This window comes from Geotrypetes seraphini, chromosome 4 (assembly GCF_902459505.1).
Source record: "Geotrypetes seraphini chromosome 4, aGeoSer1.1, whole genome shotgun sequence".
NCBI classification, from domain to species: domain Eukaryota; kingdom Metazoa; phylum Chordata; class Amphibia; order Gymnophiona; family Dermophiidae; genus Geotrypetes; species Geotrypetes seraphini.
In genome coordinates, this window is record NC_047087.1 from 146,711,154 (window position 1) to 146,726,805 (window position 15,652).

Below are 15,652 nucleotides of genomic sequence, written 5' to 3' on the forward strand. Positions count from 1 at the left end.
TTGGTTTCCAGTGTGTTTACACGTGCTTGGAACTGTGTAAAGTCTGCAGACAGGCTCGTTATTTTTTCATTAATTTCATCTGTGCATGCCTTGGTATCCGTTGCTAATTCTTTTAGCTCTCTCAATTCAGCTAAAATTTTGCAGCTCGAGTCACCAGCGGAGAAGGGAGCGGCGTTTTCGACAGGGAAAGTGGCTCAGGCTTGTGCCGCTTCCCGACTTTTTTATCGGACATCCGGCGAAATTAGCAGACCGAGAGAAGTGAAAACCGAGGATGTTATGGTTACGGCAACTGTAGCTGCGCTTCAAAATTTGATTTAAGCAGCCTGCTTGTGTAGGTGTGAGAAGCAGCGCGGGAGCACGAGAATCAAGCCGCCATCTCGCTCGGGCTCAGCCTCGCCCCCCGTTTTTATCAAATTTTAAATAAACTGAAACGGAAACTTTTCAGCATCTTCTATAAGTTCAAGTTCTCCTTGCCATACGGACAATCGGGTGGCCATGTACTATATAAACAAGCAAGGAAGGACTGGTTCTCTCTGTCAAGAAGCTCAAAAGATTTGGAATTGGGTGATTCCTCACTACATCTTCCTCAAAGCTGTTTACATTCAGGGGGAACAGAACTTTTTGGCAGACAAACTAAGCTGCATTCTTCAACATCATGAATGGATGCTAAACTCAGAAGCTTTCCATCCCATCTTCTCTCAGTGGGGAACTACTCAAGTAGACCTGTTTGTGTCTCCCCACAATCACAAGCTGCCCCGTTTTTGCTCCAGACTATATTCTCCTCATCACCTAGAAGGGACACTTTTCTCCTGGATTGGACGCACAAGTTCCTCTATGCATTTCCACACATTCCTCTTGTTCTCAAAACGCTTGTCAAGCTCAAACAGGAATCTGCCACTATGATTCTGATAGCTCCTCAGTGGTCCAGCAACCATGGGTCTCCCTTCTACTTCAACTCTGTATCAAAGAGTCAATACCTCTGTCAATTTTTCTATCTCTTCTTACACAGAGTCACTTTTCTTTTCTATACCCCAACCTGCTGTCTTTGCACCTGACAGCTTGGTATCTCTCGGCCTGAGTTCAGCTGACCTACAATTTTTTCAGCCTTTCAGAAACATCTTGGATGCTTCCAGAAAACCGGCCACACGACAGTGTTATACTCAAAAATTGACCCGTTTTTCTGCCTGGTGCTTACTTCACCACCAGAATCCAAAATCCACCTCTGTTTCTTCAGTTTTGGATTACCTCCTGCATTTGTCACTTACATTAGAGTCCATCAGTGGCGTACCTAGGGGGGGTAGGGGGGGGCGGTCCGCCCCAAGTGCACGCCCCAAGGGGGTGCACAGGAGAGAGCTGGACAGGGGACCCGCGGAGTTAAATACATCTCGAGCTGCGAGACTCGTCTTCTGTTCCTACCTGCCCTGCCGCTCACATATAGCCGATCGGAAGTCTTCCCCGATGTCAGCGCTGACGTCGGAGGGAGGGTTTAAGCAAAGCCTGCCCTCCGACGTCAGCGCTGACGTCGGAGAATACTTCCGGTTGGCTATTTGTGCGCGGCAGGGCAGGCAGGAAACAGAAGACAAGCCTCACGGCTCGAGCTTCGTTTTGCTGAGAAAGTTGCAAAGATGGGCTGGGAGGCAAACGTGGAACACAAAAGGGGGGAGGGAGTGCGTTTTGGACACAAGGCATGAACTTGGGAGAGAGGAAGGGAGGGAAAGAGATGCTGAGGTGGGGGATGGAATGGGTTTTTGGACACAGAAGGTATGGACTTGGGAGAGAAGAAGGGAGGGAAAGAGATGCTGAGGTGGGGAGGGAATGGGTTTTTGGACACAGAAGGCATGGACTTGGGAGAGAGGAAGAGAGGGAAAGAGATGCTGAGGTGGGGGAGGGAATGTGTTTTTGGACACTGAAGGCATGGACTTGGGAGAGAGGAAGGGAGGGAAAGAGATGGTTGTGTACACGGGGAATAGAAGAAAGGAGAATTTTTGGTCATAGGGAGGGAGTGAGGTACAGATAGTGGCATACCAAGGTGGGGGCGGTCCGCCCCGCCCCACCCCGGGTTTACGTCCCAAGGGGGTGCATAGCTGGCCACTCTCCAGTGTTCTCCCTAGGCCGGCAAACTGCGGCTCTTTAGCCACTTGAGTGCCACCGCCGCCATCGGGAACAGGCCGGCGCCGAGTTCTCCCTGCTTTTCCTTGTGGGGCCGACCAACTCTCGCCACCCGCGTCAATTCTGACGTCGGAGAGGACGTTCTGGGCCAGCCAATCGCTGCCTGGCTGGCCTAGAATGTCCTCTCTGACGTTAGAATTGACGTCGGGTGGCGAGAGTTGGTCGGCCCCGCGGGGAAGAGAAGCAGGGCGAACTCGGTGCGGCCTGTTCCCGATGGCGGCAGTGGCAGCCTATTCCCCAGTGGCGTTGGCAGCATTTTCCCAATGGTGGTGGCATAGGGGAGGGCAGGGAGAAAGAAAGAAAGGGGGGGACAGGGAGCCAGAAAGAAAGAAAGGGGGCAGGGTGAAACAAAGAAAAATGGGGCACATAGAGAGAGAGAAAGACAGACATATAGAACGAAAGAGGGTATGGAGAGAGAAAGAAAGAAGGGGGCAAGGTGAAACAAAGAAAGAAATGGGGCACGGAGAGAGAGAGAAAACCAGACATACAGAAAGAAAGGGGTTATGGAGAGAGAGAAAAAGAAAGAAGGGGCAGGGTGAAACAAAGAAAAAGTTTGGGGAGAGAATGAGGTTTGGAGGAGAGGAAGCATACAGGAGGCTGAAAGAAGGGAAGAAATATTGGATGCACAGTCAGAAGAATAAAGTGCAACCAGAGACTGATGAAATTACCAAAGGTAGGAAAAATGATTTTATTATCAAAATGTGTCTGCTTTGAGAATTTATATATGCTGTCTATATTTTGCACTATGGCCCCTTTTTACTAAATCGCAATAGTGTTTTTTAGCGCAGGGAGCCTATGAGTGTTGAGAGCAGCGTGGGGCATTCAGCGCAGCTCCCTGTGCTAAAAACCGCTATCGCGTTTTAGTAAAAAGGGAGGGGGAATATTTGTCTATTTTTGTATAGTTGTTACTGAGGTGACATTGCATAAAGTCATTTGCCTTGACCTCTTTGAAAACCCGCGGAATATAAATGATAATTAACATTTTCTCTGCGTAGAGCGTGCTTTGTGTTTTTAAAATTTTATTGTTGGTAGATCATTTTGACTTGGCCACAAAGGTAAGGGGGAGGGAAGGAGGGGAGCTGCTGAAAGACATGTAGTAATCCTTGCAGGCTTGACTGTGCAGGGAATTATTTTTGTAAAATCATGTTTTGTTATGTGACTGGCATTATTTAGACTTTAATTTCTATGAATGAATAGAATGAAAATGATATAAATTACTTGCTTGTTTTTATGTGCGTGCGCTGAAGGAAAGTGAAGAGAGAGTGGGCTGAGGACGCTGAAGGGAAATGGGGAAGAGAGAGTGGGGAGAAGACGCTGATTTATAAATTGACAATTGTACAGAATATTGTTTCTTTTTATACTTTAATATAAACAATTCAAGGCTTGTGTGGATGGAATCAAGTGGTTTGCGGGGATGGGGACCGAGCTTACGGGGATTAGTCCAATAAAATGGTATTTTTTTATTTCTCATTTGTTTTATTTTTATTTGTTAATTTGTAAAGTGGTGATTGTTATGTATCAGTTTTTTCAAATTTACATCTACTGTCTTTATATTTTGCACTGTATTAGAGGACATGTGTTACTGTTTTTGTGGTGTTGCATTGTATCTAGGGGCTGGTTTCTTGGCGGTTCAGTTTAACTTTTGTCTACATATTTCTATTTTTAGTTTGTGATTATTCCATATTGGGCAAGGGTGTATCTCTGTTTTCAGTTGGCATTGACTACAGGATCAATTAACTGTTCGGGATCTGGCTTGTTTAGTTTTACAATGTATGTGTTGGTGTTCTAGTGCTCACTGTTTAAGATGCTGCCTTTTCCTAGGTACACTCTTGTGCAATATGTGGATTGTTACTAAAAATCATATTTTTCATATAGATGGGGGGGGTGTCAAAAAATGATGGGCCCCGGGTGCCACATACCCTAGGTACGCCACTGGAGACCATCTCAGTGCAATTGCTGCTTTTCATCAACCAGTGGATGGAAAACCTTTTGCTGCTCATCCTGTAGTTTCCAAATTCATGAAAGGACTTTTCAGTGTCAAACCACCTCTTAAGCTGCCTCCAGTAGTTTGAGATTTTAATGTGGTACTTGCTAGACTGGTGAAGCCTCCATTCATACCAATGTCTTCGGCTCATCTCAAATATCTTACTTGGAAAGTGGCTTTCCTCATTTCTCTATCTTCTGCTCACAGAGTGAGTGAACTTCAAGCTTTAGTGGTGGATCCACCATTTACAGTGTTCCACCATGACAAGGTGGTGAATCATCCAAAGTTCTTACCCAAGGTTGTCACTGAGTTTCATTTCAATCAATCCATTGTTCTTCCAGTATTTTTTCCCAAGCCTCATTCTAATCCTGAGGAAATGGCTCTTCATACTCTGGACTGCAAACGAGCATTGGTCTACTATTTGCAAAGGACTAACTCATATGGATCATCTCCCCAGCTTTTTGTCTTTTTTGATCCTAATAAGTTGCGGCATCCTGTTTCCAAGAGTACGATTTCTAATTGGTTGGGTGCTTGCATCTCATTCTGTTATGCTCAGGCTGGGCTGTAATTGAAGAAGTCAGGTCACAACCCATAAAGTTTGAGCTATGGCAGCTTCAGTAGCTTTTCTTGGTTCTACCTATATCAGGCGGGAAGGCACTCGTGCATGTGTGTCACTCGTGGTGTGGTCAGTTGCGAACTTTTTAAAGTTCTTAAAGTGCCAGTGCACTTGTACAGAGAATATCTGCCTGCTGTCCCTGGATAAGCTTTTTCTTCATGTCATTATCCCCACAAACTTGGCCTAACATGTCCTTGATTTCACTTCCACTCTTGCCAAGTTTAACAAGAAATTTAATGTTTGTTTGTCTCTGTAATTCAAGCTCCAACATTCTTGCGATGGTACACAAAAACACGCAGCAACAATGAATGCCACTCAGCAAAACACCACCACACATCGACGTGAACACAGCTGTGAGACACTGATATACCAAGGTTATGAAACCTTACCGAGTTGTTTGTACAATGCTGCTAATGTAAGCACACGAAGGCAAATTCGTGAACTTAATTGTCAGACCTTATATGTAAATATAAATACATTTTGAAAGCTTTAATTCTATAAACTTAACTTTCAGTTCTTCTATTGGATATGACTTAGTTCAATTGTTAAATACTCATATTCAATATGAGTTCCAATCTTTTATTACATATTTTAATAGAAAGGACACTGATCTGAATACTTTATTACATTGTAAAAGCCAGCACCCAAAAAGTCCTCAGGACAGCATTCCATCTAGATATTTCTTTTTGTTTATGAAAATTGTTAATATATACTGACCAGTATACTTTGTCAGAAAATAACAGTACTAAAAACTTACAGGACAACACAATCCAAGGAAAAAATAATAAATACTGTTTTAGCCCACTAATAAAGAAGGGGGGGGGGTGCAGAGAAAATGGAAGGAATAATTAGGGAGCAATACAACATAAGGAAAATAATACTGCTTAGCAGGAAAACAAATGCAGGTCTTAATCTGCTAACTTGGAAATATCATAAAGTTACATTGATATAAACAAGAAAGTTATTATCCAAAAATGCAGACAATTAATTTGGTTTTACAAAATTTACCGAAATCACCAAATTTACCCCCACCCCTACCTTTTACAAAGCTGCATTAGGCTTTTTTATTCTCAGCCATGACATTTAAAATCCGGCAAACACAACAACCTATCTTCCTTGACAGACTGCTATTGCCCTATGCTCCTTCACGAACACTTAGATTAGCGGAACAAAATCTTTTGACAATTCCATCGTTGAAAATCATAAATATGAGAAGAACTGAGATTTTCTCTATAACAGCCCCACAAATTTGGAATCGACTTCCATCTTTCATAAGAGAAGAAAGACAATTAAATACATTTAAAACTGCTCTTAAAACATTTCTATTTAATGATGCTTTTTAGCATTAAGTTCAGAAACGGTTGAAATTATTTAATAACAGGGATAGTTAGATAGACTCTTCAAATACCAGAAACTAGCCTTATAAGGCTAAAAAACCCTCCCCCCCTTAAAGTGTTTACCTTGAATGTTTCTTTGCTTTAAAAATTGTAGTTCTTTCCTTTTGTTTCTTGTAAGTCAGTATCAATATTAGTATTGTTTATAATAATAATAATAATAACAACTTTATTTTTGTATACCGCAATACCATAAAACAGTTCAGAGCGGTTTACAGGAGAAGAGACTGTACATTTACAGCGAAGATGCAGAGTCTGATTAACTAGGGTAAAGTAACCAGTAACAGTAACAATTAAAATTAAAAAGTAAGATAGGTACTTAGAAATTCCCTTACTGTCTCGAAGGCTCACAATCTAACTAAAGTACCTGGAGAATAACAAAGAAGTGAAAAATAAAGATAGAGGAAAAATAAGAAATAAACATTCTAACAAGACTACATTGATCTAAAATACTTTGGAAGGATGAAGAGAGGAGAGAAAGGAATATATACAGTTACAAGGGAGTGCAGGATGAGGATAGTAAGATCCGGGGAAGAAGAGGTATATAGGTGAGGAAGGAGAGGAAAGGAAGGAAGGATGGGGTTAGAGAAATTTATCAAAGAGGTAAGCTTTGAGAGATTTTCTGAAGGATAGGTAGGATGGGGCAAGAGAGATGAGGGTGGTAAGGCAATCATTCCATTTGCCAGCTTGAAAAGAGAGGGTTTTGTCCAGGAATCTTTTGTAAATATATCCCTTTGGCGAGGGGAAGGCAAACAGGTGGGCATTGCGTGTTCGGTTACAGCCTGGGAACACAAAGTGACATGACAGGTATATCGGGGATGATCCAGTCAAGGTTTTAAAGCAGAGGCAGGCGAATTTGAAGATGACCCTTGCTTCAATTGGAAGTCAATGAAGTTTTCTGTAGAAGGGGCTAACATGGTCAGACTTTTTGAGGCCATAGATGAGGCGGATGGCGGTGTTCTGAATAAGTCTAAGACGTTTAATGGTGTTTATATGTTTTCTTTGTAAATTACTATTTTAATACTGTATTTTTAATATAAATAGCTTAGAAATTATATAAGCGTTTAATCAAATTTTTAATAAAACTTGGAAACTTGAAAACTTAGGGCTCCTTTTACTAAGCTGTTAGTATTTAATGTGTGGAATAGCATGCGCTACATGCTAACACCAGCATTGAGCTGGCGTTAGTTCTAGCTGCATAGCTTGGGATTAGCGCGCGCTAATCTGCGTACGCTAAAAACCCTAGCGCACCTTAGTAAAAGTAGCCCTTAGTATTAGCTCCGACATTCTTAGAAATTCGGCTTCGTAAAAGGGGGGAGGGGTTAAGTACTTCACTGGAAATCTTTTAAAAAGAAAGGTTCTATTTTGAGTGGTCCTCATTCACAGGTCCATGGTCTGCAATGCCATTCCTGGGTTTCCTTGCAAATTTCAGGAAAACGCCACAAATTTTTTTCCAAGAAACAGTTATGTACGATGTTGAAAATAAAGTCTTAGGATATGATTCTTGTCGGATTCAAAAAAACAAATGAAACAAGAAGGATAAGAAGGACAGAGAAAGTACTTGCATGTACTATGTATAGTGCTGCATACGTCTAGTAGCACTATACAAATAAGTAGTAGTAGTGGTAGCACATTCTGCATTCTCCAAAGATTACTCCAGAATATCCATGATGTTAAGACCGTCCTGTGACAAACTAATAAGAAGTGGGATGGACAATGGACCTCCAATGTATAGCCAGGAAAATTAATAAGTATATCCGTTTATTGTGTGAAGTCCACAAAAGTTCAGACCCGACATGGCACTATGTTTCGGCATACAATACGTCTGCCTCAGGGGTCACACATACTCTGGGGAAGACCTCATATACAAAACAAGTACTAATATAAGCATAAAACTAATCAAACTTGTGGATCTCACAAACCAAAGCTAAATTGCAAGTTAAGTGGGAAAAACTTCTGATAGTATTTTCAGTATCTGAGTCAAAAAGTTCTTAACTCCTTAGGTGAAAATGGGACACTTGAAGAAAATTCAAAAATCTTGTTCTTCTTTCTTAAATTATCTTCCTACTGGCCTTGCTTCCAATGAATACCAGTACAGTCTTCCTGATTGATTTTATTTATTTTTTTAGTTGAAAATTTTAATAAAGTATACAATACTTAGATACCGAATGCATGCAGAGATGCATAAACATGGGAAACAACAATAGAAAAAAAAACCAACAGCAAGTATTATCTCTCTCCTTTGTTTAAGTTGCTCCTGAAGAAATCTGATGATGAAACACATATCTCTATTGTGGAAGGCTGGATTTCTTTGACACACAATAATCAACTTGAGATGGTGGTTGTTGATGATCTAAAGAGATTATTAACATCTACATCACATTGTGGTTGACTGCACCAGCAAGATTGTTAAGAAAAATACACCCCTGGTCAGCGCTTATTTTCGGACTACACAGGCTTATGTTTATTTTTGTTTGTGGTTTAATTTGATACCTTATTATTATATGAATAGGGAACAAATTGATGTCAAGTAATATTGAATTACCAGACCTCAAACACCCAAAACACTACTTGATTGATTTTTCTTCCCCTTACTGGGGTGATGTGTTCATCATTGGTCTTGGTAAAGTGACGTATGGCCAAATTTTTTTTATATTTTTAACTTTTCATTTTTCACAGGCTCTATGACAGTATAAATATAAAGTGCTATGAAAGGAAGGCACTTATCTTTCATGCCCGATGGCTGCCCAACCGTTTCACATGCACCAATCTAAAAGAAATCAAACTTGATAAGTAATATAAAATGTGAAAATCTCAGACATTACCAATCTAATTAATTAATATATGGATGAATATCCTTTCAAACATCTTTTTGATATAAAAGATTCAAATTCATTGAATATTTATAAAAATTAATTAATATATTATTTAATATTAGATATTAGATTCAATTTAAAAACCCTAAGATGTAGAAAATATTAACTAATATAATTGTGAGCTGAATGGATCATATTGCAACCTTTAATAAAATAACAATTAGAAGTCTTAACCTTAATTGAAACTCACAAAGTATAAGTCTAAATTAATTAAATCAATGTAAGGAAACCTTCATAAAGGTTAAATAGAAGAAAATGCTAGTATCTAATAGCATAAAATAAAATGCTACATAAAAAATATATCAAAGGGAATGCTGATATCAAATTGCACCTCCCGCTAAGGTGTCATAAAAGCTAACAATTTACTGATGCCTATTTACTTCGTTATTAAACTTAACAAAAAATATTAATAATATTAAAGACCAAAACAAAACTACTTTGGCTCGGCCCAAAATTAGATCAGCTACCCACCCTCATCCCACTATTCTCTGGCACCACATTGCAGCTTGAGCACTCATGCAAAGTTCTGGGTATCATCATTGATTCCACACTGTCCTTCAATGACCACCTTAATTCCTTAGTAAAAAAAAATGCTTTTTCAATCTTCACATGTTAAGGAAAGTGAGATCCTGCTTCCATCATCAACACTTTGCGTCCTTGTACAATCCATCATTCTTTCCAGACTGGATTACTGTAACTCCATATACTTAAGCCTAACAAAGAAAAGCCTTCATAGACTCCAGCGGATTCAGAACACCGTGGCTAAACTAATCTTCGCAAAAAGCAAATTTGACCAAGTCTCCCCGCTTCTGTCTAAGCTTCACTGGCTCCCAGTAATCCTTAGGGTTCACTACAAATGCGCCTGCCTAACCTTCAAGTCTCTACACGGCATCCTGCCTCCCCTTTTTCCACTATCTTGGAACTCCTCTAATCCCAACACCACCAGATCCACTCAAAAATTCAAACTATCCTTCCCCTCTTTAAAAGGCATATCCCATGCAGGAAAATTAGGGCCTTCCCTCTTCTTCAGGATCACCGAACTCTGGAACTTCGGAGCCTGACCTCCCTCCAACTCTTCTGAAAACATTTGAAAACTTGGCTTTTCTCTAAAATGCAATGACCCCTCCCTCTTTGATATACTAAGTCCCTCTAAACTTCTCTTTCTAAGTCCTTCTACTTTTCATTGTAGTTCCTTTCTATATTAATTCTTGTAAACCGTGCCGAGCTCTACTTCTGTGGATATGATGCAGTATACAAACTTAAGGTTTAGTTTAGTTTAGTTTGTCCTTTACTAGTTTCTTTAAAAACTTAAAGAGGCTCTATCTAAAACGTTTAGCATTTAAGAGCTCAAAGAATAGCGTCTGGATGGCAAGACGCTCACAACAAAAGCCGATCTTATTCCTTTATTTAAAATGGCACTCAGAGTTAGATATCACTGCTCTAACATTCTAAAAAACAATTAGCTTGAATGGCCTTTTTTCTCAAACAGAATGACAAGCATCATAGTCAGCCTATATAACGCCCAAGCCTTTAAAAAAAAAAAAAATAATTGATTGGTGTTATATAATTTGCTACTCTAGCATTTAAAAAACAGTTTGCTTGCTTCTTTTTACTTACTTTGATGAAGAAACTTTTTTAATTCAAATCTATTTTATTAAGCAACAGTAAAACAACAGCAAAGACAACCATGGTATGCATATTCATCAAACACCCGCGGAGGACTGGACTCTTATGTCCTCCCCGGACCCACCATACCCCCACCCCCCGACAAAGAAACCCCTACCCCCCACCCACCCCTCCCCATCCCCCCCCAGATACAGAAAAACTCGTAAGCAGGGAACAGCAGAGACACCTAGAAGCACAGTTTCAGAGGTGGAGTCTATTCAAGACCCGGCTACGACTCTCAGGAGTCAAAATGTTCAAATATGGAGTCCAAGTGTGAACAAAGTCTCTGCTCCGGCGTCGAGAGGAACGAGCCAAACGGGCCTCCCAACCCATAAGTTCATGGAGGCGATTCCTCCAGTACCAGAATGAAGGTGGTTCAGGTGACAGCCAACAACACAAGATACATTTCTTCCCCAAAATAAAACATTTAGTAAGAAATAATTTTTCATAAGAATTGTACATATACAAGAATGAAAAATGGGCAAACAGCATAGACTGCACGGAGACTGGCACAGGGGTCCGCAACAAGCCCTGTAAAAATGAGGCCATCTCCGTCCAGAAGGTCTGAATCCCCTCACAACTCCAAAGACCATGAAAGTAAGAATTTACCTCCACTGAACAGCGGATACATAACTGAGTATCAATACAACCCATATGGTAAGATGAAGAAACTTTTATTTAGACAGAATAACAAGCATCCAAACTGCCTGTGCAACACTGGAGCGCTGCCAAAATGGCGCCAGCTTTTAAATAGAACGCTCACAGACAGACCAATCGCAGCTGAGCATGACGTCAAGTATGACACATTGCTGAAAAGAGGTGCTGAAAATCCAAATACTTCAGTAGAGACAAATTGTGTTATAAACACTCATTAACTAAACTAAGCTAAAAAGAACTCAGTGATTATAAGCATACTAGTGTTTAAGCCCGCTACATTAATGGGTGCTAAAACATATGTCTGTCTTTCTTTCTGTCTCTCTCCCTCCCGCTGTCTTTCTTTCTGTCTGTCTCTCTCCCTGGCCCCCTTTGTCTGTCTTTCTGTCTCTCTCCCTGCCCCTGTGTCTTTCTTCCTTTCTTTCTGTCTCCCTCCCGCTGTCTATCTTTCTTTCTTTCTTTCTCCCTCCCTTCCACTGTCTGTCTGTCTTTCTTTCTATCTGTCTCTCCCTGCCCCCTGTGCAGCAGCATTTCTCTCCCCCCCACTTCCTTGTGCAGCAGCCACAGCAGCATTCCCTCCCCCTCCATTTCCCTGTGCAGCAGCATTTCCCCCCACCCCTCTTCCCTGTGCAGCTGCAGAATTTCCCTCCCCCCACTTCCCTGTGCAGCAACCGCAGCAGCATTCCTTCCCCCTCCATTTCCCTGTGCAGCAGTATTTCCCTCTCCCTCCACTTCTCTGTGCAGCAGCAGCAGCAGTATTTCCCTCCCCCTCCACGTCCCTGTGCATCAGCAGCAGCATTTCCCCCTACCCCTCTTCCCTTCCCACGGTCTTGCCTGCTCCCTTAGTCCCTTGCCGCCCCCCTTCCCTTCCTGCGGTCTGGCTGGCTCCCTTAAACCCTTGCCGGAGTTTATTTTTTAGTTTAAAGGTGCCGTGGTGGCTCTCACGATCCCCGCCTGCATCGGAAGCCTTCTCCGTACGCAGGTGCGGCTTGCGAGAGAAGCCGCGGCGGCGGCTTTTAACTTAAAAATAAACTTCGGCTGTTAGGGCTTTATTTCCTGGATGGAGGACTGCCGTTTCGATGGCTTGAGGAGGTGGAGAGCAGGGAGGCCTGCGCTTTTCAATTTCTCTGTTGGCCACTGGCACAGCTAAGCGCACATGCGCACTCCTGACGGCCATGGACCTACAGATCACGCAGGTAGGAGTGCGCATGCGCGCTTAGCATTTTATTATAGTAGATAGGGCTTCTTTTATTAAGCTGCGATAGCGGTTTTAGCACTCGCTTAGCGCATGCTAAATTGCTGTGTGTGTTAGACACTAACGCCAGCATTGAGCTGGTTTTAGTTCTAGCTGTGTAACACGGGTTTAGCGCGCGTGACAATTCTGCGTGCGCTAAAAACACTATCGCAGCTTAGTAAAAGGAGCCCATAGTGTTAACTTAAACTTTCCAAAAAAAAAAACTAAACTGAAAATCACACCAAGGTTACAAAAAAACCCTCAAAATTGGCATATTAAACAAAAAACCAGAAGAGAAAAGAAAAAACCAGCAAAATCAAATGGCTTATATTGTAAAAATGAAAAATTCAAAAGATCTTCCATTCAATGTTATTGCTAAGTCGCACAGGTTCCAAAGAATTCAGTCTGTAAATCCATCTCTGTTCACGTTGCGTAAATAGTTTGTCTCTGTCTCCACCTTTATAATTCATTTTTTCAACATCGATGATGATACATTTAAGTTCAGAAAAAATGTGATTGTTCTCACAACAATGTTGTACAATAGGTGCCTCCATCCTTCTGCATTTTAAATTGGATCTGTGTTTACCAAGACCGATGAACACATCACCCCAGTAAAGGCATGAAAAATCAATCAAGTAATGCCTTCGGTGTTACTTGATATCAATTTGTTCTCTATTCATATGATTATTAGTTTTTGGAACAAATTTCATATTTTCCTCGATTTGAGCTAATTTGATACCTTGCTAACTGGGGACCCCTGATGAAGGTGTGTTAACCGAAACACGGACCATGTTGGGTCCCTTGGTTTGTAGAAAGGTGGTAAAATTAACCATAAATAATAATTGATATAATAAAGATAGCCTGCATCTTGTACGCTTGTCTGCAGTTTTTTTTTGTTCAAGATAAATACAAGGACATTTACAAAAATTCTTTATAGATAGTGTGAAGTGATGGAGCTATGAGTTGCATCATTATCTTAATGATTTATGATAATAATTCTGAGCACACAACAACAATTAAATTGAAGTAATAAAATGAAGGCATGAGTCAGATGGTTCAATTTATTTCTTTTTATATATGAGATATATTTTATATTTACCCAAACTTTGAAAAACTTCTTGAAATGCATTGGTCAGTGTTGGTGGGTTTTGAACTTAGGAACTTCAGATTTACAGTATATAGGTTCAGAGGAATCTGATTCCATGTCTGCAGTTTGAGGCACGTTGGAGAATACACTGCTATAAATGATGGTTTGTGTATTATTTTTTTGTGTATAGTACGAGGATATCTGCCTTCCAGCCAGGAGATGAAGGGAAATATGATGGACACTAGTGTGGAGCAGGAGCTTGTTCGTGAACTTAGTCAAAAGAAGCAAAACCTGATGCTGGAGCTACGGAACTATGAGGAGAATACAAAGGTATTTGTTAAAAGCTATTCTGTTATATCTACACTGGATAAGTAACGCATGAACTTTATACCGTACATTACATTATCTTATCTGTTTTCATTATGAAATGGAGGGCAGAAGGAGGGACATTTAAGTGCAATGATGGTCCCTCATTACAAGCAGCGCTGGTACATTTGATGGTATTTCTGCACTTTTTGGTTGGTGACTGAGCACTTTACAAGCACTTCAAAGCACTTTTTAAGCACTTTAAAGTACTAACGGCATTTTTAACAATATCTTTATTTTTTATTTTTGTATATTTTATTGAAGTAAACTTGTGGAGATATTTCTGTGATATCCACACTGGAGTCTGTACCATAGGTGTTCAATCTGTACCTGCGAACTGGGTCTTACAGAAAGCCACATACATTGTTTTCTGCTCCTCTTACTTAGCAGAGGAACACAGAGGCCCCTACAGTTTTTTTCTTTCTGAAAGCAAACTATGCAGAAGTGTTTATGATCTGCTCTGCTTATTTTTTTTGACGTAAATTTATCCAGCTCATGCGAAAAATATCTCTCGCAGACCCAGTTCATACAGCGCAGCTGGCAGATGTGTTGCAAGCTTTCAGGTCAGTGCTTTCTTTGGTAGAGGTCGTTGCCCAAGTCCCCAGTGTCCAGATTCCTGTGGACCTAGACTGCCTTAGTTGGCACTAATATGCCTCTTTTGTCACCAGACACTGTTTCCACCCTAGATGACACTGATTCACTTTGTGGAACAGTTAAGCAGGATTCCTCGGGGAGCCAGCTGTTTAAGTCTGTTTTAGTCTACTGTTTCACACAGCTCGAGTCATGGAAAGTGACCCGCAGGGAAGATATTTGCTGCTCTATCTGACGGTGGGTACATACTCGTTCTATCTCCTGAACGTTTATGCTCCTAACGCGTACGATCATTCCTTCTTCGAACGCCTTACTGCTATGTTGCTGGAGCAGGTGGCTGACCTGGTGTTTCTCGCAGGGGATTATAATCAGGTATTAGATCCGAGCTGTGACCGCCCCTCTTCTGGGCTGTCCCCTGGGAAAGACACGAGGTATCCCCTATCTATGCGCAGCATTGGTTTTGGTGGATCCCTAGCATCTACTGCACACTACTGAACGGGACTATACACATAGGTCGCGTACACATGGAACTCTTTAGAATAGATTACATTCTTATTACTAGCCATTCCTTTCTTTTTTTTTTTTTATTATTTATTTATAGAATTTTACAATATTACCAAGCATATACATCTTGTACAGTAAAGTGAGATCAAACAACATACTGAACTAAATTTCCAAAATTAAGATATACCACAATCATAATTCAGTTTGAAAATAAAAAATAGATAATATAGTAATAATAATCTAGCTGATCACACACTAGTCCTCCATATATTGGATCCAAGATTTAAAGAGTAGGGCAAATATAAATCAAATTAATTAAAAGAAAATCCATGTCTTACTACAGTGCGGGGAGCTAACCTTCCATAGGCGCTGTTATTCCTTTTTTAAGACGTTTCACTGAGAGAAAACTAATCAGTTGAGACGGTTCTGTAAAAATATACTTCAATGATAAATATCTAACCACACATTTACATGGATATCTCAGAAAGAAAATACCCCCTATTTAAGTCACT

At 40.8% G+C, this 15,652-nt stretch overlaps 1 protein-coding gene across 6 annotated transcripts in view; it reads left to right on the top strand.

Annotated features, from left to right (window-relative positions):
* BBS2 (Bardet-Biedl syndrome 2) overlaps positions 1–15,652 on the top strand; it is an 876,805-nt gene that overhangs the window by 451,300 nt on the left and 409,853 nt on the right. For all 6 annotated transcript variants that reach the window (XM_033940623.1, XM_033940626.1, XM_033940622.1 and 3 more), the window contains one exon: positions 13,870–14,009. In XM_033940623.1, coding sequence (XP_033796514.1) covers positions 13,870–14,009 — 140 coding nt within the window. The remainder of the gene's footprint in view (positions 1–13,869; positions 14,010–15,652) is intronic.